Genomic DNA, 23,942 nt, shown 5'->3' on the forward strand with positions numbered 1-23,942 from the left:
CCTGGCTCAAAGATCTGTATCTTATTTGCAAGGACGAAGAAGGCATTTAATAAGTCAGAAATATCAGCATTCACTAGAAAGATAGTAGAAATAATAATACCACCCAATAGAAACTTATTGAAATTTAACTATATAGGTATAAACCCCTGATATCAACATCCAATTTATAAATTCATTCAACAAACACTGACTGATGATGCTGTGAAGAAGTCCTTGTCCCAAATTGCCAGTTTCCCTCTCCCTTTACCTTCCCCTAGTAAATGGATATTCTAAGGAAGATGCCCCATTTGAGCTGTTGGAGGGAAGAAATAGGATGAAAGATTCTGTTGCCATTCAGAATTTGTCAGAATAAAAATGTCTTTCAGTAGGCTGGATTCTGTTAGAAGTTAAAATGCATTTTCCCAAGAAATGTTATAAATAGTACACAGATTTCTACATTAATCCACATATGTCTATTTGACTCTCAGTTCAGTTAAACTATAGTGCTATTTCAGTTATGAACAGTAGTCTAGAAATCTGGTCACCATTTATAAAGTTATTTTCATGGGAAACTGCTTTGCCCCACCTATAAGTTGGTAGGTACCTGTAGAATAACATATAATGAAATTCATGGACAACAGGATGATAGGGTTCAGGACATGCTACCCCAAAATTTGGCATCTTAGCATGTTGAATAATTTAAACTCAGTTATTTTGAGAAAATGGCAGAAGCAAGAGGGTCTCTCTGTTCTTCCCCTCCCCTTCACCCCTGAAACAGGTCATAAGAGTTGCCTTCCCTGTACCCCAAGGAAAGGAGCATCCTTATCTCCAGGATGGAGGGGCACTGAGAAGAATCAAAATGAACAGTTCTTCTAAGTTTCCCCCAGTTTACTACCCTTAGCTCATATCCTTTGCCCCATCATAATTCTCCATGACTGTCCTCCCTTCATCAAACCTGGCATAAAAACACTCAGGTTTAACTATTTCTTTGTGTCTTCATTTCCTAATGAAGGCTCTGTAAAACTTACATTATATAAATTGTTATGTTTCTCTCCTATTAATCTGTCTTTGTCAGTTTAATTTTCAGGCACAACCAGGGATCCTAAGAGGATCGAGGAAAACTTTTTCCTACCCTAAAATAACAATTACAATAAAAAGGTACTATTCTTATGATTCTGGAGAAAAAGACAAGAAAAACCAGAGAAGACAGCCAACTGGCTGAATGAAAAGAAAGACGCATCTCAAAAATAGATGTTTATATATATCATATTCGATATACTTTGACAATGGTTAGGAAAAAGCAGCAAAGCAGGAATGGTACAAATGTTGATGTTAACTTAGGTCCAGTTGATAGTGTGCTAATACTTGATTTTTTAGTCAGGTTGTGACTAATAACCATAATGCAAAACATATTTTACTGTGTGACAAATGTAGCAGATAATATGTTTCACATATTTTAGTTCAAGCTAAAAATAATTTTAACCTTTGGATTTTTGGTATAACAATCGGTATTGATAATAATTATCACTGAGTACTTATTCATATCCGGCACTGCACCAATTCAATAGTTAAGGTCCCCTAAAATGGTGGTATCATTCCATTTTATAGGAATATGAAATGCAGACAAGTTAACTTGCCTAATATTACAAAGCTAGTAAGAGGCAGGATTGGGTTTCAGATCAAGGGCTGGGATTCAAATGTAGCACAAACTGAAACTTCTAAGTACTATGCTGAATTGATCTTTAGTAAGTTTACTTCAATACTGTGAGAAAACCAGTAAAATATTAATAACTGCCAAAGCATGAACATCTTTAGAATATGGTGAGAACTTTGGTTAAACTTCTTAATTCTTTTGGAAAATATAGGAGTTTATTAAAAAAAAAAAAAACCTCCAAAATAAAAACATCCTTCACATTCTCAAATCTGAAAATCACATGGTATGCATGAGGCTATTTAGAGATTTTAGTATCAAAGAAAAAGATAATATGGAGATTTCCCAAATGGCTTAAAAGTACTGAACTATGTAAAAGCAGAGACAGAACTACCGTATCTTTCACAGCTCTAGGAGAGAATTAAGCCTTAATGCACTATATATCCACTGTTTGTAATGAATTAACTTCTCTTTCATTAATCTAGAATGGCAACATCTTTGCAGGAGCTTGAGAAAACAGCCACACAAATCACTTCTTGTTCTGTGGTTTGGATCAGGAATCCTGGTTGTGAAAGGAATCCTGGTTGTGAAAGGAAGTCCCTTTTTTTTTTTGTAGTAGAGGGAATGTAATTGAATTATTTTTATTTTTAAAGTTTTTATTTAAATTCAGTTAGTTAACATATAGTGTAATATTAGTTTCAGGTATACAATATACTGATCCAATACATCCATATAACACCTGGTGCTCATCACAAGCAAACTTCTTAAACCCCATCACCTATTTCACCTGTCCCCCAAGCACCTCCCCTCTGGTAACAATCAGCTTGTTCTCTATAGTTAAGAGCCTGTTTCTTGATTTGCCTCTCTTCCTGCCGCCCCCCCCGCTCATTTATTTTGTTTCTCAAATTCCATATATGAGTGAAATCATCTGGTATTTATCTTTCTCTGACTTATTTTACTTAGCATAATACTCTCTAGCTCCATCCATGTCACTGCACATGGCAAGATTTTTACGGTGGAGTAATATTCCATTATATATATACATATATATATATCACATTTTCCATATCCATTCATTAGTAGATGGACACCTGCGCTGTTTCCATAATTTGGCTACTGTAGATAACGCTGCTGTAAATATTGAGGTACATACATGCCTTTGAATTAGTATTTTTGTATTCTTTGGGTAACTACCTAGTAGTGCTTTTGAAAGGAGGATAAAAGGTAACCAGAGAAAACTGATAATTCCATTTACTGAAATCTAGGTTATGCAATTCATTATACCCAAATGCATGCTTGTGCGAACAAGCAAAGAAAATTTACATTGCTGGTAGTCAAAAAGATATTTATCTGAATGTTTAAAAATTAGAGCAGGATTGGTAGTAAACCAAATCTGTCTGTAAATCTATGAGTATGAACCAAAGCAGCATATGACCATGACCTATTTTGAATTCATTAAACTTATGTAATTTATTGGAAGCTGTGCAAGCATGTATTAGTATTACCTCCCATATAGAAGAGACAATTGGGTTAAGAAAGAAGAAGAGAAATGGAGACAAAATGCTGGTCTGTGGTACATAAAGGCACATGAAGAAACAGAAGGATGAGCATCAGCCCAGTGAAGAGTAAAATTCACTTTGATGTCAATTTCCTTCACTACTGGATAGGAACAATAAAAACAAAAAAGAGCACTGGAAATTTATATGTTGATCCTTCTTTTGACTTGCCTGCCAATACTCCCTTTGTGTCTTGGTAATAGATGAAGAAGCTTTAATCAGAGGGGTATGTACAACTCACTTATTAATAACATTAGATTCTGACTTCAGTTTTGTTTAAAGCTAACTAAGGAATAATTCCTATTGGCTTAACAATAAACCTCAGCTTTCTATATTTTTTTGTGTACCAATTCTGATTCCCATACGAATCCCCATCTAAATTTATGAGCATGATTTTTTTTTAAAGATTTTATTTATTTATTTGACAGAGAGAGAGACAGCCAGTGAGAGAGGGAACACAAGCAGGGGGAGTGGGAGAGGAAGAAGCAGGCTCACAGCAGAGCAGGGAGCCCGATGCGGGGCTGGATCCCAGGACTCCAGGATCACGCCTTGAGCCGAAGGCAGACGCTTAAGGACTGAGCCACCCAGGCACCCTGAGAACATGACTTTAACTTTAGTTCCCAGTGTTTTTCAAACAGGATGTCACGGGGACTGACTGGAGTCACAGAGAATAAAGCCATCCTGCTCTAGGTAAGTTTCAGGTTTCAACAACAGGGAGAGAAAGTTAATTCTACAGTTTGAGACCCTCTTTTCTCCTATAACATCCAAGGTCAATAAGGATTTAGTGTTGTAGAGATTAGAGTAACTGATATTATTTGAGCCCACGTTCAAGAGAAATTAGGCTGCTATCCCTGTTATTTATTTTAAAAATGGAATATTAGAGTATACTGTAGGAACAGTCAGGCAGAGTAGAATTAAAACGTTTCAGAAGTACTGATCTAGATTACTATATATTTTTGGAAATCAGCAACATGCATGCAAATCTTCGGGACATATGACATATACATAATGGGATATTTGAAACTGGGTTCTAACTCATGATCTGGTCAATATGTGTTTAATAAATGCTGTGTGCTAGATGGGAAAAGGAGTAAAACCCAAAAGGAGCTAAGTCAATGTCTTTACCCAACCAAGTTTCATAATCTAATTAACAGAATGAATGCTATTTTAAATATACCCATTAGGGGATAATTAAATGTCATTCACTCAATCACTCACTCAACGCACACTTACTGAATACCTACTGTTTACCTCAAATTGATCTAGCCTCTGACTTACAGGTTAAAAAAAAACAAACAATCTCTGGTCTCCAGGAGCTCACAATACAATAGATCAAAACAATTAAGTAAACATATAATTACAACACATTTTAAATGCAGTCATAGAAGATAGTATAAACTACTATGGGGATATGCATGAGATGCTCTTAACTCAGATGGGGGTAGGAGTTGGACGGAGACTATGAGGAATGACTTCCTGGAGCTGGGATGTGTGAACAGAATTTTAAGGGAAAATTACAATTTAGTTAGGTGAAGAAAAAGGGAAAAAAGTCAGAGAAAAAGGTAAGCGTAATTCAGATATGAGGGACCCTGGCAACTGGGAAATGGCAAAAAAGTGTGGCTGAAGCTAATTTTAACCATAATAGGGAGTGGTAAGAGGAACATTTGATGAGGTAAGTAAGGGCCAATTCCTAAGGGTTATGGAGAGCCACTGAAAGAGTTTAAATAGGGGAATGGTATGATTGCATTAACATTTTAACAAGTTCATTCCGGTGACCAATGTAAAGATGGATTAGAGATAGTCATGGAATAAATGATGACGATAGAGAAACCAGTTTGGAGATTAATCTAGTAATCCAGATGAGAAATCCAACTAAATCATTGAAAGTAGTTCTAGACAGAAGGCCATAGATTCCAGAGATACAAAAAGGCAGAATCTATAGGACTTAGGTTATGGTTGGTCATAAGGGATATTAGATAAAACCCAGATTTCCAGTCTGAGTCATTGCATAATGTTATATATTGAAACAGTGCATGAAGGAACAAATTTGGGGGCTGAGTTATGTTCAAGGTCCTTATAACTTTGGAGAGAGATGTGGGCTATAGATAGTTGATGCAAGGTAGTTACCAAATAGTGACAGTGATATTGTGACAGTAATATATGTGAAGCTCCTAGAATTATCCTTGACCAAAGTAAATGCTATATAAATAGAAGTAATAATGATGATGAATGGTGATGATCATAACTATAACAATGGTCGATTATGAGAACTTTTTGTGGTGATAAAAATGTATATCTACGCTTTCTTTTTTTTTAAATAATTTTTTATTATGTTATGTTAGTCGCCATAGTATATCCTTAGTTTTTGATGTAGTGTTGCATGATTCATTATTTGCATATAACACCCAGTGCACCATGCAATATGTGCCCTTCTTAATACCCATCACTGGCCTATCCCAATCCCCCACCCTCTTCCCCTCTGAAGCCCTCAGTTTGTTTCCCAGAGTCCATAGTCTCTCATGGTTCATTCCCCCTTCTGTTTATCCCTTCTTCATTCTTCCCTTCCTTCTCCTACTGATCTTCCTGCTATTTCTTATGTTCCATAAATGAGTGAAACTATATGATAATTGTCTTTCTCTGCTTGACTTATTTCACTTAGCATAATCTCCTCCAGTCCCGTCCATGTTGTTGCAAATGTTGGGTAATCATTCTTTTTGATAGCTGAGTAATATTCCATTGTTATATCTATGCTTTCTAATACAGTAGCCACTAGCCACATTGACTACTGAGTACTTCATGTGGCTGCTGCAAATAAAAACTAAATTTTAAACTGAATTAATTTTAATGAATTTAAATTTAAAGCCACATGTGGCTACCAGCTATTGTGCTGGGCAATGCAGATATATAGTGAGAAATGAAATGAGAATCTGAGAGTGAATCAAATTGATCATCAACATATAAGGAACGCTAGTAAAATAGTCAAATAGGAGGAAAAGCAGTATAGCAGTATACTGTCTATAAGCACAGTTGAAATTCCCTTTAGAGGATGATTAGGGGTAAGTAGGAGTTTTCTGGAGGAAGGTAGAATGGAGTTATGAAGTGTAGGAGGGCATTTCAGAATGACAAAATAGCACAAATAATGGCCAACAAGAAAGAAGGAATATAACATAACAAGAAGGCCCCCTTGATTGGTTGGTAGGTACATGATAGGGAATAAATGGCCAATTGTCCTTGTTTGGCAGAGTGAGGGGGTTCCTGGAGTACAGAACTTTCAGTTTTAAACCAAAATAGTCCTAGGAGGTGGTACTTTAAGTGCTAAAATCAGGAAAAGTCCTGGGCAAACTGGGAGGAGTTGGTCACTAGAAAATAATATCGGATGAATAGTGGCTGGCCAAAGTATAAAGGATGTTGGGAGAGAGGCAGAAAGGCATTTACTCTTGATACAATAGCTCAGAGGTAGGCTATTATAGCTTTTTAAATTAGATAACTGATGGGAATTAAAGTAGTGCTTGGGAAGATTAGTCTGATTTAAGAAGAAAGAAGGACTAACAAAGAGAATCCAATTGAAGAGCTACTGTAATAATCCAAGTCTGAGGTGATTAGAGCTTACGTAATCGAGGAGAAGAAAAATAAATTAAAGCTTACTATGTCCAGGGACTCTACTAGATTTTACATAAATTACAATTCTCCCTGAAACCCAGGTGTAGAAACTTTATAAACTTCAGAAAAGTTGACTGATGATTTAAGTATTCACTCACCATTTCCTAAATATTTTTTGAATGCCTCCCATAAGACTTGCCAAGTTCATTGTTTTATGAAAGCCAGGATTTGAAAGTAGATCTGGCTACAAGTTCATTGTATGTATTAGAAGAATTAAAAGGGAGATAATTCTTTCTCAAAGATATGCATAGCCTCCACCTTAGTTTTAAGACACTTAAATAAAAAACTTACTAACCTTGTTATCCATTCATTAATATTTCCTCATCTTAAACTTTAAAATTCTCATGCCTTATTTTCATTGATGACCTCTTTTGTATTTCAAATGATCAGAGTAGATAAGGCAGCACATGAGGATAAGCAGAAATTCACTAGTGTCAACTACAATAGTTTAAAAAAATCTTTTTATTATAGAAATTTAAAAATGTATGCCCAAGTAGACAGAAGTACCTATCATTTTTTAAAAAATGTCAATCCTTTTCAATTCTTTTCCAAGAAGGTTTTGATTAGATAGATTTATCAAATATTCCTGTCAAATGTGTTTTCCCATTACCTTTATGGCTGGGGCACTTAATTTGGATGTAAAAGAAAAGTATGTACTTAATTTTCTTATTTACTTATTTATTTATTTATTTATTTTTCGAGACAGAGAGAGAGGTGGGGGGAGGGGCAGAAGGAGAGGGATAGAGAGAATCTTAAGCAGGCTCCATGCCCAGTGCCGAGCCTGATGTGGGGCTCGATCTCACAACAGAGATCATGACCTGAGCCAAAATCAAGAGTCAAATGCTCAACCAACTGAAGCAACCAAATCTTAAAAAGATAAATTAAATTAATTAAATTAAATTTTGGTCTCTATCCACACAACAGTAAAAATCAATTTAACTTCAAAATTTCAAATTATCTAAATCAACCTTGCTACTGAGAAATCTAAGACATTAAAGATAAGGTTTTAAAGGCTTCAATGTTTATTATTATTATTTTTCTACTGTTAGAAATCATAAAAGAGTTATATCTAGTGCATATTTCAGCTTTTTCGAATCAGTCAGAAAGAGCACTATTTCCATAAGGAGATAGTACTAATTCCGGCTTTTGTCTAAACTAAGTGAATTCTGAAGCAATTTTTTCAAAGGATCTTAAAAAATGAACACTGCTGGAACAATGCTGGAGCAAAGGTGAGATTAGCTGGGAATTTGAAAGGTGAGTTCTTTCTTTTTTTACTTGACTTGAGGGGATGAACAACCATGTACAACCTGTGACACTGATCTCATTATATTCATGATATTCTATGCATTCTAAATGTGAAGCCAACTCCAAAGGTCAAGACAAAGCTAGCAGATTACAATTACATTTTTTTTTTTTAAAGATTTTATTTATTTATTCGACAGAGACAGAGACAGCCAGCGAGAGAGGGAACACAAGCAGGGGGAGTGGGAGAGGAAGAAGCAGGCTCATAGTGGAGGAGCCTGATGTGGGGCTCGATCCCAGAAAGATGGGATCACGCCCTGAGCCGAAGGCAGACGCTTAACCGCTGTGCCACCCAGGCGCCCCTACAATTACATTTAAAGAAGAAATAGTAGGTATTCAATATATATTTATTGAATGACTAAATATAAGAAAAATAAGTATAATAAATTACAATGGGAAGGTCTTTCTAATATTTCCTTGCATTAAAGCTTTGTATCTTACAGATACATCTAAATCCTCTCATAAGATAAGACCAAAAACTATATGATCAGCCTGAACCAGGTAAATACATACTGTGAAAACACAAGACTATTGCATGCCATGCAGAGCTGATGACTTTTAATAGTTCCTGAACAGCAGAAAGCATGGTATTTAAGAAAAAACAATTTTCTGACACTCATTCGGAAGCTTTGTGACTTAAGGCAAGATATCTAACCTCTTTGAGCTCAGTTTCCTGGTTTGTAAAGTCAGGATGATGATAATATCTTCTCTAAATAGCTGTAGTGAAGACTAACTGAAATAAAATCAATGAGATGTCAAACACAGAGCTTGTCACATAGTAAGTGAATTGTAATTTTTACAAAGGGGCAATCAACTACATGGAATAATATTTGCTGAGCAGTATTAGTCAGGTAAGGTTACAAATTATCTTGTTCTTGAACAACTCATGGATAGACTCATTTTTGAACATGGCTTGTTTTTTGGTCTTGTGAATGTCACAGAAGATAGTGACATGAAATTGATAAAGCCAATGTGCTATATTAGGTACTGGAGAATTTATTCCTTTAGTAGTAAGGTCAGTGAAGATGGTATAAATGTGAGGGAAAGAAGAGAAGGAATCATGGAAAGTCTGGCTACCTCCACTGATGCTATAAAATAAAAAATACACTTAACCAACAGTCCCATCAAGAGGCTTCCATATGAAAAATTGAAACATGAGGACATTTCTTGAAATTCTAATTATTAAGTTCATAGTCTAAAATTTTATAAAACAATTGTTTACCAATTTTAGATGAAATAGAAAAAATTATGGAAGGTTATTCTTTCTGGAGCCTTATCATGAATATTAGATTCCCTAAGCAGTTATTCATGGTCTTATTGGTCTTTATAGCATTATAAATTAAACATAAATACCACATATGTGGTACACAAAGATGTGTCATTGGGAATATAAAAACCCTACCACAAATGACAAAGAGAGAAACACATTCCATGACAAATAAATAAAGCTAATGTGTCACAATGAAAGTAACAAATCCAGATAAAGCCAGAGTTCATTTAAGAGCTGAGTGCTAGGGAGCAAATGCTACAGCATACACAATCCCATCCCCCCAGAAGCCAGAACCACATTCCAACCTGAGACCCCTCCTGCACACATGCTGTCACAGAGAAAGTAATACCCTGATGGATGCTGTAGGCTGTGATTGAAGATGATGCCAATGGTAGACTTCTTATACACTCTCATGGGAAATGGAGAATTGCCTGGATGAAGTGTCAGAAAGAAATGGGTTATATATTTTTCACACTGGGAATCATAATCCTGGGGAATTAAGAAAAGACCTATGGAAAATGTGGTGATGAGATATTAATCTTGTCTCTCAAAAGTCTGCTGATATCCCAAGTAATTTATTTGCTTTTCATTACTTTCCTTTCCCTACAGATATATATTTCAAGAAGAAATTAATTCTCTACAAAATCAGTTTTAAGAAAAAAAAAATCTAAAACAGCTGTAACTTGCAAAGGAAAAATTAAAGAAGATGGTTGTAATACTATTTATTCAATAAATTCAACCTTGTGAGGCTACTGGTTTAATCATGCTATTCCTTTTAAAGTCAAAAGATGTTATCCTGCCTGTGATTCTGCATACGCTACCTGGTATTTTAGATAGTGCCCATCTTTCTGTTTTTTTGCCTGACTTCTTGAGATAATATTTCTGCAATCAGAATTAAGCCAACAATACTAAATATGTGTAGAAATGTGTTTTGTCTGGAAAAAATTAGGATCTTAAAATTCATAGGATATTAAAGTCCTTTTATTTACTAGCCATATTTTGAGGCACAAATACTCTTTTCTCTTAGTTACTCAACAGTGCCCCCCTGCTTTGGAAAGTAAACTTAAAGGATATTCAAAATCTGTTAATATTTCAATGCATCTGTTTCACAAAAACAGAAACACACGTACGCTACGATTTTACACAGTAAGAATAAGAAATTAGGCCCCTAAGAAGGCAAAAAACATAGCTCAAATGTCATATAAAATATTTTGTTAAAAGAACATGAATTTCATGAGATTATAAAAGTAATCCTCTAGATTATAAGAACCTTATACAAATACAAGTATCAAAGAAACTATTTTCCTGAGTAACCTAATGTTTTTAAAAAAGGGATTGGTCTTCCCTTTTATACAAAAACATGGGAATCATATTAACTTTTCATTTAATAGCCAATTTGAGATGCTGTATCTATGGTTAAAGGGACAAGACTGTCACTAATTCAATGTAAATCCTCAGCTACCAGAGAGACCTACACAGGCCTATAAACCAGAATCTTTGTCTTTAGCCAATATTAGTTTAATAACAAATTACCTGGCTCAAAGGAATTTTTATGGAATTAAAGCGGTGGTAACAATCAAGTTGGCTATTTACACTTAACCATTTCAACATGATACAGTGACTGCCAAAAAAAAAGTTACTCAGAAAACTGTACAGTATAAAAATATAGAAAATTCCTTCTGAAACAGCTAACTTTCCCCCTTTGGTACCCTTATCCCCTTCAGCCAAGTGCAAAGTGCAAGGCAAAATAAATTAAGGCAAAAGGAAAATAAAATAAGAAAAATGGTGAGGGCGAGCATGTTGTTGACCATGTAAGATAACACGTGCAAAGTATACCTCCGATACACTATAGGTAGATGAGCACGAGGGAAGCCGAGCCTGGTTTTGCAGTGGGGAAAAGAAAACACTGTTAAAGAGGAAATGATAGCACAGTAAGGGTCTCAGAAGATCAGATGGCTCCATCACCAACACATTTGCCAGATAACACGACAGGCTTATAAGCAGACACCTGAGTTTGAAATCTCAAGGTTCAAGCTATTTGAGGAGAACCTTGTGATAAAAAAATACCTGGCTTAAAAAAAAAAAATCCATGACAGAGATGACTCACTTTGATCAGATCTTGCTGAGAAGACGCTCATTAAAGTTAACTGGAAAGCAGAATACTGATCATTTTTCTGCTGTGGTACTATTACATTGATCTTCATTGGTTTAATAACACTAGCAAACTACATGTGAGGTTACTTATAAGATGAAGGCTCTACTGTACATCTTCATATTGCTTTTTAAAGAGGGCACCAAAGCCGGGTCAGTATTCTGATTCTGATGTCCTGTTCCTATTATTCCATTGGCAGTACTATTGAATCTTCACATATATATACATGTATGTATATATGATACATTAATGTATATATCAATAAAAAACGATAAAAGACAAAAATTGAAACACAAAACTCTTGTCCAAACCTATCTTTTATCAGAATGTTTCACTGATTTTTTAAAAAGTTGTTATTTTTTTAAAAAGATTTTTATTTATTTATTTGACAGAGAGCGAGACAGCCAGCGAGAGAGGGAACACAGGCAGGGGGAGTAGAAGAGGAAGAAGCAGGCTCCCAGCGGAGGATCTGATGTGGGGCTTGATCCCAGGACTCCGGGATCATGCCCTGAGCCAAAGGCAAACACTTAACAACTAAGCCACCCAGGCATCCAACAACAGCTATTTTATACTCAAATTCATACGCTGAATTGGTAATTTTCTGGCCTATTCTTACTTTCTAGATTGTCACACTACTATATTCAATTCTCTGGCCTCTTTTTCATTAGGTTGTTACAATGTTGGGTGAGTTAAATTTTTAACTATGCACTCTCCAGTTACAAATTCTTCATGAAGTTACAAAATACAAAGGTAGGGTGGGGAAGTGGAGATATAGAAGATGGCACAGTGGAGGAATCAGAAATGCCTTTATTATCTGATTTGTTCAGTTGTATTTCCAGCACCCAGCACAGCAGAATTTAGTAGGTGCTCAATAAGTGTTTAATAAATAAATGAATGCACAAACTCTTTTTCTTCATCTTTAAAAAAACTGAACTGTGTGAAATAATGTTGAGGAGGTTTTATATTTACCATCACAAAGATCTGTGATATGTTATCACTGCCACTTAATAGGTTACTTTGAGGTATTTCCTAAAATATGGTCAATTCTATACATACTAAGAAATTAAAACTTTTTTTCCAACCATATACACATCTAATTTTCTTCAGCAAGGTGTTAGTTCTAAGAAAACTTTGCTATGTATGTTTGTTTTGTCTCTATATATCCATAAAACTGAAAAACTTTATTTTTCAAAATAGTTTGAGTCTTATCTTTTCCCCCCATCACTTCTCCATTTTCTGTTACTAGGGAAATTTACTTGTCAAGGAGATCTTTTATTAATACCTTATTTTTGTATTAAAGTCGATTCTGAGAATGACAATTCTGCAATAAGCATCAACCACCTCACAGTGTGTGTCATTTCCACTTCCATGATGTCTTAGGTACTGAAGGCGATTTTATAAGTATTAGATGAGATTTTTTTTTCTAAACACAGATTTTTGTTATTCAGTAGAAGTAAAACCTCAGAATTATATTAACATGTAAATTAAACAACCTCTCATAAAGTGAAAGGTAGCAAAATTAGCCTGTTTTCCAAACAGACAATACTAAAGTTGATTTACTGTCATCTTCATCATTACTGTAGTCTGGTCATATTTATGAGACATCATCTATCAAGATACTAAAGATGTTACATAATTATTATAAATTAAAGAGTAAATAAATGCATATTATTAATATGAGTCAGCGTCAAAACATTAAACAAGGAAGACTTATCAGGAAGCTCAAATAATATTCTACAAAAGACTCTAAGATTTGCCTGAGAAAGTAGAGTATATAGACAAACTGATGTTTACTCATTTAAAAGCTACTGAATGCTTATTTAAGGACTAATGCTCCAGCTACTCTTTCTTTCTTTAGTTGAGTTGGCTGATTCAATGCAGATGCCTTTTAGATTTTTAAGTGCTGTATATTAAGATATGATGTATTAGCTGATCATGTGAGGGTGTCTTTGCCAGTTGTACAAAATTTCCTGTAGATGGCATGATTTTTTGGTGCAGTTACATATGAGAAATCAAAAGGTGGTCTTATCTTTAATAACATATAAAGAAGCAATAAACAGAAAAACAAATTTTTAAAAAGTTTAAGAGAGCAAGATTGGGATTTATCTTTTTACCCTAAGTCTCTGTAGGAGGCTCCTCAATGAAGAGGAATTTATAATCTATACTTTATCCATATGACAGCTCTATATTTGAAGGGTTTAATGTTAATACCATGGTGGGTTTACTTTGTGTGTGTTTGTGTGGTATGATGTGAAAAAAGAGTAGCTAGAAAAAACGATGGCAAACAGATGACTAAAAATGTAAAGGTAGAAGATTTCAGGGTATTAACTCTTCTAGACATATGTTTCCAGGCAGAATAATCTGAAACCATCCCCCCAAAATGAATAGCTCTCCTTCCATCAAGCTCTAAAATGAAGATAATTTTACAAAGCCTCTACTAAAATTACTTCTGTTATTGCTGTTTTGACAAGCTAGCTCGTTATAGAAGATCTCAGCAAACTTTTTCTGTAAATAGTCAGAGAGTAAACATTTCTGACTTTGTGTGCCATATGGTCTTTGCTGTAACTCTTCACCTCTGCTTTTGTAGCACAAAAGCAACCACAGATTATATGCAAATGAAGGAATGTGGCTGTGTTTCAAAAAACCTTAATTTTTGGACACTGAAATTTGATTTTCATATGCTTTTATATGTTGTGAAATGACATTCTTTTGGTTTCCCCCCAATATTTAAAAATGCAAAAATCACTCCTAGCTTGTGGGCCCACAAAAGAGAAACAGGATTTAGCCCAGGAGCTATAGTTTGCTGACTCTGGAGTTACAGCATTATTTGGATGAGTATAAAAAAACAAAAAAAGCCCTAAAACAAATGTTAAAGAATATAAGAACAACTAATTCAGAACGAAGACTGCAATGAAAATACTGATCTTAAAAAAATCTATATAATCACAACTACCTAATCCATTATTTATATTGATCCCATTTCATATTAGTTTTATTTCAGCATTCAGAAAATTGTTAAACATTTAAAAATCATTCTTCAAAAGACATTACTTTCTGACTTGATTTAGGTATTTTTCTTAAACTTATTAAAAACATAGTTTTATTTTTAAGTGATAACTCTTCCCTTAACTTTTTCCACTTCAAATAACATATCCTTTTATTTATGTTAGCATAGCAAGTACTTATAATTATCAAATTCCTTTTACTTCATTGCTTTTCTAATTCCTAGTTCGCTTATATGTCAATAATCTGTTTTCATAAGCCATCTTTCCTTTTATTGTGTCAAAGCCTTTAAAAAAATAACATATTTCATTTCCTAAAACCTACCTGTATATGTTTGTAGCTGAACAGAAATTTACTATCACATTACATAGACTGAGTGAAAACATAAAATTTGTGGCTTCGTGGTATTTTTACTCCTCTCCTTTCTTTTCTTTCTACTTGTCTTTATTTCATGAGCATTTATGTTCTTTTTCTCTGAATACTTTAACACTTAAGCTTTTTAGGGCCCTATCACTCTAATTAGCTTCAACTTTGTAAACTTACCTTGATTTATGATTACCTAAATAAAGTATTAGTTTGTATTACCTTGTGTTTTCCAATTATCAACACTGTTTACACTGTTTTTCAATCTTAAGCCTAACTTTTAATATTCTTCCAACTAGACTCATGTATTTGATTTTTTCTTTTTTTCAATTTAAATTTAATTAGCCAACATATAGTACATCATTAGTTTCAGATGTAGAGTTCAGTAATTCATCAGTTGCAGATAACACCCAGTGCTCATCTTGCTATGTGTCCTCCTTAATGCCTGTCACCCAGTTACTCCATCCCCACACCCACCTCCCCTCCAGCGACCCTCAGTTTGTTTCCTACAGTTAAGAGTCTCTTATGGTTTGTCTCCCTCTCTGATTTCTTCCCATTCAGTTTTCCCTCCCTCCTCCTATGATCCTCTGTGATATTTCTTATATTCCACACATGAGTGAAACCATATGATAATTGTTTCTCTGATTGACTTATTTCTCTCAGAATAATACCCTCCAGTTCCATCCACATCGATGTAAAGGGTGAGATTTCATCCTTTTTGATAGCTGAGTAATATTCCATTATAGATATCTATATCTATATCTCACATCTTCTTAAATGTAAAGATAATTTTTTCCTTTATGTGGGATTATTTTCTAGTCACTATCCTCAACATATTATTAGTCTAAGGATTTTAGTAACTTTTGAAGTCATTAAATTAGTCAAACTCTGCTTACAAGATGATAATTTGTAAAGGTACAAGATGATAGTTTTATTATTATTAAAATTACTAAAAACTCATTTGGGGTTCAGAATACTTCTGCTTTGTACCATGAATAGAAAATGATGATACATTCTTAATTTATAATTCAAGAATCTAACATATCCTACTTTTTGCTATAGAAGTGCCAATGTAGGATAAAGTATATTTTCATCTGAGAATAAAATTTATTATTATCCCAAAAATTACATCTTAGAATATTCTACTTTATATCACTGATTATCTATAATAAGTAAGGATGCAGGATTCTTTTCTCTCTAAAAAATAATATATCATATAGACGATACCAATTGAAGTATTGATTTAATTAAATCCTTACCCCAAACATTTGAATGATGTTTTATTTTTCCAACTATTAAATAAAATATTTAAGTGCAAACCTGGTTCTGAATCTTTCATCTTATTGAATTATTTAGAAATGTTTCAATGAATTAAAAGGCACCCACATACTTGCTCTTGTGTATAGATGCCTACAATAAATTTTTGCAAAATGGAATGGTCATTATATGCTAATTTATCTCATTTTAGGAATATAGTTTTTATATAGCTGTTAATATAGCTATGGAAGTTAGAATAACTTTATTCTGCTTCTAAGCAACAATTTTTAACATGCAAGGGTTATTTTAAGGCATTCTGGGGTAATGGGAATTAAAAGGAAGGGGAGAAACTGAATACTCAGCCAAATACTTGATATGCATCTTCTCTAAGCTGAACTCTCTACAGAAGATACAATTTGCCTTTTGACAGTTTTCCTCTCCATACTTTTCTAGTTAAAGGGAATCTTAGAATGATGAACCTAATATTCAATCTTTTTAGGAAAAAAAGTAATCAGAACAAAGTGTGACCCAGTGAAATGAAACAAAAGATGAAGACATTGGGGTTAGTCATTATATATCGTACCATGCACTACAGGTGTTAAAAAAAATAAATCAAAAAGTGGTATAAGTAATTTTTGAAGCACAAAACTTTTAATTTAATCCTAATTTAACACTAACTCCCTTCCATATAGACCTTAAGAAGTCTTAACTTTCTAGTCTTGGTTTGATAGGAAAAAAAAATCACTTATCATGGGTTACAGAGAGTATGACACTAAATATATTTATTAATATGGTCAGAATCTTTTTAGGGCTTTCTAGAATAATATTCAGGAATGTTTAGACTGATTAAATCACAAAATTCATACTAATCTTTTTTTTAAGATAGTGGAATAAATTCTGGAAGTGATTATGGTTGATCTTTCAAATTCTGTAAGAATATACACAGAAAAGAAAGGCTGGCTCACAAGAAAACAGAAAAATGAGACATCTGCATTAATTGCTAAATCACTTAATTTAGCAATCAGAATTTAAGGATTAGTATTATAAAAACAACTTTGGACTTTAGTAATCAGAAATTTAATACAGAGATATAAATAGCTATGTACGGTACATAATTAAAAACAAGCTGAGAAGCCAGAGAATTATCATATCAGTATTATTGTTTATTCTACTCTTTATAACAAAACTATTATAGCAATATGAATTAAATGTATGGCAATAATCTTGGGAGAAGTAAATCCAGGCTAGGATTGATAGAAACTTTTTAAATGGAATGGGATGTCAGATCTAAACAGAGCCAGAAATTATTTACTGCAATAATTTAGCTTTTCTTCTACCGTATTTATACCACATGCCACTTTAGAGATTTTATTTCCATTTCTTTTGAAAAGATATATTCAGGAAAAGGACAAAGCATTCTGAATCTGAGCTATAGGTTACAAAAAATACTACTGTTAGTATTGCCTATCTGACACATGTACAGTATTGAGTGGCTATAAGGTATTGTTCACCTTCAAAGTGTTGTCTTGGGTATATTAGCCTTTATCTCAAGTATTTCTAAGATGTTGTATGACACTGAAGATGCTTACTGCCTAATTTTAAAAACAAGAATCTTGTAGTTATTCCCAAAGAGTTTGAGTTAAGAGAAGTCTATTAACTCAGAAAAATGTGTCTACTTGCCAGATTACCTATGATGATACTCTAACATTGATCATTTTCCTTAACAAATGGAATTGAATCATCAAGGCTCTATCACTTGGATCCAGCCAATAATTTATAATCCTGCTGACAAATCCATCAAGGGGCAGAAGACATGGTCAATGGAAAAGCTCCAAGTGAAGTCTCATAAAAAGATTCTCAGAAAATTGTACAATTGTGTAAGAAACACAGATTTTGAAAAGAAAATTTTTATTTTGCATTGGAGCCATAAAGTTATTAAATCAACTGCAATGTTAGTGTGGCTTAAGTGTCCTCTACCCTGCCAATTTAATCTTTATTTCATAAATGTGAGCATGAAGCTACAGCTAGGAAAGAAAGAAAGAGATATGGAGAAAAGAGACAGAAAGTAAAAAAGATGGAGATGAGAGGACAAACCAATCAGATTTGGAATTACCAGTCAGCAGAAGTTTAGGAAAAAAAAAAAATCACCGAGTGAAATCGTACATTTACTCTGAGAGAGTATCCTTTCACATTGCCTTCTAGGTGACCTCTGAGCTCCTCCAGCTTTCGATGGAGCTACACGTAAACATCAGAAAATGAATTGAAAAAGCAACTTGTTCTCTTTTCAGTTTTCCTTTTCCCTTTTAAAAACAAGATCATAGCGTTATACATTTCTCACTGCCTTTGGCAAACATTTCAAAACATCAAAAATCTTTGTATAACACAAGAATATATGCTCAATAAACCTGTGACTAGGAAGCTAACATTTTATTTTAATTATAGCATGTTTTCTCTCCAAAGTGTTGGAGAAAATAAATACTAAAACTATCCTTATAATCTCCTAGAGATTCACTTTAAAATTTTCTATTCAGTAGAAATACAGGTAAAAATATTTAGAAATTATGAAATTTGCTTTTCCCAAACACACTTTTTGATTTAAAGCTGAACCATATAAAAGTAAACTGACTGAACCCTAACATGTATCTTTGATCTTATACATATACATGTGTATATACATAATCATACTGTATATACACTCAAAAATAATAAACATACAATTGTAAGTTGAAGCTCTATATAGCCAAAAGCTGAACTTAAAGATAATTAAACACACACGCACTTGCACACACAATCCAGTTTATAGCAGATGGTGCTGCACTTATGGATGCCATTTTATCTTTATTTCACTATCAATAATTTCTAAAAAATTATGTCACACTTCACCTTTTCACTTGAATCTGGCTCTTAATCCATAGTCTAAACAATAATGGACTTATATTCCCTTAAAGACAAAGGTAAAATCTGATACCTCACAAGTAGACAGTGAGGAATGGTACTGATATATCATTGGGATACATAAACTTATATTTTTCTGACTATTTTAACTTGCCTTGATTTTGAAACAGGCATATAATCAACACTTCCCATCCCCTCTCATTATTCTTAGTGAAAAAAACATTAAAAACAAAACAAAACAAAAAACGCTACCCAGTATACAGCAGTGTTAGAGAACAGAGAAGATGGCTTGTCTGGAATAAAGGACACAAACATACAGACACACCCTCATCCATGTGCACTCGTGTGCGTGCACACACACAAATAAACAACAACAAAAAAGTAAAATTAAGAAGGCAGAAGAGGCAAGGAGAGGAAGGAGTGCAGAAATTAGTGTTTCATAAATTGTTAAATGGAAATAAACAGAAGGTGTATAAAATTTTGAATTGACTTAATATTAGGCCTCAAGGTAGTTATTGAATTTGGGGATATCCCAATGCAGTGAACTGTCTGTCATTTTGATTAACAGTTACTATTGCTGTTAGGACAAATGGGATTGAGATATAAATAGTAGTTAACTTGGGAGGAAACTCCTCCGCATATTTTAAAAATGCAGCAAATTTTCTAACTTGCATTTATGGTGGCAGCATTAAAAGTGATCAATGGCTAGGTCTCTGTTTCTAAAGGGTGATGACTGGCTTACCTTTTCATTGTCATTGAATTTTAGAGTATCGAGTGCCCAAGAGATATTAACCAAACAGATATTTAACAACTAGCAAATGGGACCATCAGATCAGAAATCTTCAAGTTGTGTATTAACAGATCACATACACAAATGGGCAAACATTTAGATATATTTTGGTTTCCATTGATTGTTATATCCATTTTTTAACTTCAAAAAAACAAATAAAAGTGGATTCAGTGTTTAAATACTATTAGGTATATGTGAGCCCATTATACCAGCATCATATAAAATTCCTTTTCTGTCTAATTCTTAAGAGAAAATACACACACACACACACACACACACACACACACACACACACGAAATACATGTTACTAACTCATAATAATTATTTTTTCTGGAATGAACTACAAATGGTAATGACACTAACATAACATTTAGTTACTTTTTATTAAAAAAGCAAAAAGGGGAGATAATATTTTGAAAATAAATATTAGTTCTCTGTGTAACAGGAACTTAACACATAGTCAGTGACATCAATCAGAGGAACGGTTTACTCTAGAACCCCAAATCATAGGCACCTGTAATGAGACAGTTGCCCTTTCTCTTGTTTGTGGTGCCATTCAAAGCTAGTTATTTGGCAGCTTGCCTTCAGCTGGTTGCTCTATGTGTAGCTGAAACAAACAACAACAAAAAAATATGACCCAACAGCCAATAAAAATATTAAAATAAAAAAAATGGGATGGTGAAAAATGGAAAAAGCCCCCTTCCTCCCACCACCCTCCAAAAAGGAAGAAGTGTAGGCTACAGACGAAATCTTGCCAAAAAAATGTTAGAAACATATTTACTTTGAGGGATCCAACTCTACTAGCAACTCCTTTGCTTTCATCCGGCCGTCTAATTTGCTACAATGAGGGAAGATGGGTAAAAAAGACAGAATAAAGAAAAAGTGAACTTAAAAAATTTTCTACACATTAGTAAGTAATACATGCAAAAACATCATTTGACTCTTTGAGGTATCTCTTAGGAAGCAGTGGAGTTAACTAACCCAGAGGCTATATGAAATGCTCTGCAAATAGGCTGGTCATTCGAATTGTCTTCATTATAGCATTATTCCTGAGATTAGGAAATGGGCACTTACTTTGGTTATCTTGGGGACTTCTGATGTAGCAGTATCTGGAGTAGTGTTACATTTGCATTTGGTTTACGAAAAACAAAGAATTACAAATATATCTATGCAGAGAACTTTGTCTCTTTAAGTGTTATAGTGTCCATTCCATTGTAATATCTGAAAACCTCAATGGTATGACTAAAACATGAGTGTTCCCTCAGTGGAAAGATCAGTTCTAACAAGCATCATTCTTGGTAGGTGACAGAGTGAAGCTCCTCTGCTTGCTGACCCAAGCACTGAGGTTGTTCAGCTGTCACTGAGATTCCCAATTAAACAATTTTGCTGCCCAACCAGAAAATTTTAATGCCAGACCAATGTTAAATACATTCACTCCCTCAAAACTTTCTTTTATTTCAGTTGAATTTTCCTCTTGGGTAAGATACGGGGAAACTAAAACTACTATTTTTAAAATTGGTTTCATATCACTATATAAATGAGAAAACAAAGATTCTCAACACAAAGTATTTCACTAGATGAGATATGAATTAGAATTTTTTTTTTTGCTTTTTCATAGAGCTGTAACAAGAATATTTGGTTAGAGAGGAAGATAAACAAACAAACAAAAAAAGTAGGGAAGAAGGATGAGAAGCTTCAGATCAAGTGCTTTTATGCTTGGGTCCTACACATGCAGAATGATGGTTTCCATTCAGACCAACATAGGTCAAGGTAGCTGTGATGCTCCTGGTTTGTTTGTTTGTTTGTTTGATTGTTTTTTTTTTTTTTTTTAAGACAGTAGAGGAAGCATCAATGTGATGTAATGCCAGGTTCCAAATGTTAAAGTCCTCAGGAAAAATAAGAAACCTGACCATACTACAAAATTATATTTCCTGGAGGCAGGCTATCTTATCCCTTTTAGGATCTCTCTGATAGCATATGGAGATTGCTTAGGAATAATACTGAGACAATTGAATTTTTATTTTGAAAAAAAGCATCTTGGTACATAAGAATTATGTCAACTTTCGATTTTACTTGATAAAGTTTTTACTAATTCTTCAGCATTAACTAAATGTTATACCCAAAAGATAATCACCAATTCTCATTCTTCTTAGTCAATACTTCTTAGTGTAATACTAATTAGAATGGCAACACCCTTCTGAATGGGCAGTGAACTTATAATATTTAGTCTTTTCTCTTGTACTATTTTCTTTGATCTTAAAGAACATTTTATATCAAAAATGATTTCCCATTTTAAGTAGAGACTCACAATATCTTGATTATAAAGATAAATTAGGTAATTTCCTATTAAAAATATAGTCTAATGCCTCATGCTGCTTTCTGAAAACTTTCAGAAACTGCGAAGATTTTCAGAATTGTTATCTAGTAACAAATGAACACCATTTTCTACATTGTCTTTTATTTCTAGAAGGCTTAAAATTACACCAATTCCAGCAACATGAGGTATCTTCTTCAAGGTTATTTGTTAATGACAAATCAGGAACAATACCTACAGTTCCTGACTTCCAGTTCAAAGTTGTATTCCCTCTATAGGCCTGGAAATAAATGGGTCGGAAAAAAATTGATGCTTATAAGAAGATATGTATATGTATATATGTGTCTCTGTCTGTCTTGTGCGTTCATCTGTCTCTCTTTCCATCGATGGAAGAAATTTAATGTTATTGTATTTATTTATGGAAGAAATTTTTCCTGAACCACTTCAGTTCCAAATGCAAGTGCAAATACAGAAACTTAGTGAGTTATAAGAAACTCTAAATGTGAACTCTAGATGTGAAAAATAGACAATAATACTCATTTATTTTTTATTTTTATTTTTTTATAATACCAATTTAAACTAAGATGTCTGGGAACACAAAGCTCATCTGTCAATGCTTGACATAAATTTTCTGTATATAAATCTGACTTTGTAAATTTGAAACTGTCATAAGAAGACGACTTTAGAAAACCAATGTGGTTACTATCAAAGCCCAAAGTAGTTGTAATTCAAGTATCAGGTGATTTTTTTTGTGGCTCCTGAACCAGGTATAATAGCTAATACTGAAAAACTTTAGAAAGAATTTGAAAAAGATTTGTCTCATAAACTAAAATTTGAGAACTAGAGAAAAGTAACATCAATAGATTTTAGTTTAATACTCTCATTTATTCTAGTCAACTCTTAATCATCAATTATGATGGAGTAGTATAAATAAAAGAAATTAGCTACTCCAAATGCCTGATTATTATTTTTCTTTGCTAAGTTAAAAGTAATCACTAAAGATTAGCATTTGGATGAGATAAATTACTTTACTCTTCATGATAATTATAAGATCTTCACATCATTAGCTAATTTTATCTATATTTGTCTATGAGGCTAAACATTTTGCATCAGTAACTAAGAGATGTTAAACTGCAAATGTTTTTATTACATATGGGATCATTGCAATATAAATGAAGTTTGAGAATTGGATGTAAAAATTATGGGAGTTATGATTGGTTGAGATTATTAGCTTATATATTTGAAAATTAAAATGTTGCAGAACAAAAAATGTTATCACTAATAAATTTTTCTACACTGAAGAAAAATTTTATAAGTATTTCATTGTGATTTTAAAATATATAAATTAGAGGGTCAAAACATTTCAACTTTCTATTCAGACTGTCAGCTAGAACATATTTAACAAAATACCTATTAAAAATAATCTGAAAATATTGCAATGTATCACCTCTTTTGCAACCTCCTGGGAATCTTTTGTCAGAGATTAATTACAGAGGAATCTATTCGCAAGGATTAATTACCAGATGTGGCCTATAAAGCAGTGAAATGACTCTGCTATATGTATTTATCTTTTTTATAAGAGCTTGAATCCTAGAATATCATGCAACAAAAGAAAGTGCCTGGATGCTACTACAATATGGGTTGTTGATTACCTTTGATTTAGCCCAATTCTCCAAACTCACTGTAAAATCATTTCCACTGTTAACAAGGTAGAAAATTATCCCATCTCACCTCACCTCTCTTGCCAAT

At 33.5% G+C, this 23,942-nt stretch overlaps 1 protein-coding gene across 29 annotated transcripts in view; it reads right to left on the minus strand.

Annotated features, from left to right (window-relative positions):
* The window catches only part of GPHN (gephyrin), a 603,331-nt gene that overhangs the window by 169,136 nt on the left and 410,253 nt on the right, over nt 1-23,942 (minus strand). For 12 of the 29 annotated variants that reach the window (XM_048219788.2, XM_048219799.2, XM_048219798.2 and 9 more), the window contains one exon: nt 20,661-20,717. The exons of 16 other annotated variants lie outside the window; for them this stretch is intronic. In XM_048219788.2, coding sequence (XP_048075745.1) covers nt 20,661-20,717 — 57 coding nt within the window. Of the gene's footprint in view, nt 1-18,356; nt 18,429-20,660; nt 20,718-23,942 lie in introns of all 29 variants that reach the window. One more of the 29 variants, XM_048219806.2, reaches the window with a different exon arrangement.

Source organism: Ursus arctos, unplaced genomic scaffold (genome assembly GCF_023065955.2).
Source record: "Ursus arctos isolate Adak ecotype North America unplaced genomic scaffold, UrsArc2.0 scaffold_25, whole genome shotgun sequence".
In the NCBI taxonomy this organism is placed as follows: Eukaryota; Metazoa; Chordata; class Mammalia; order Carnivora; family Ursidae; genus Ursus; species Ursus arctos.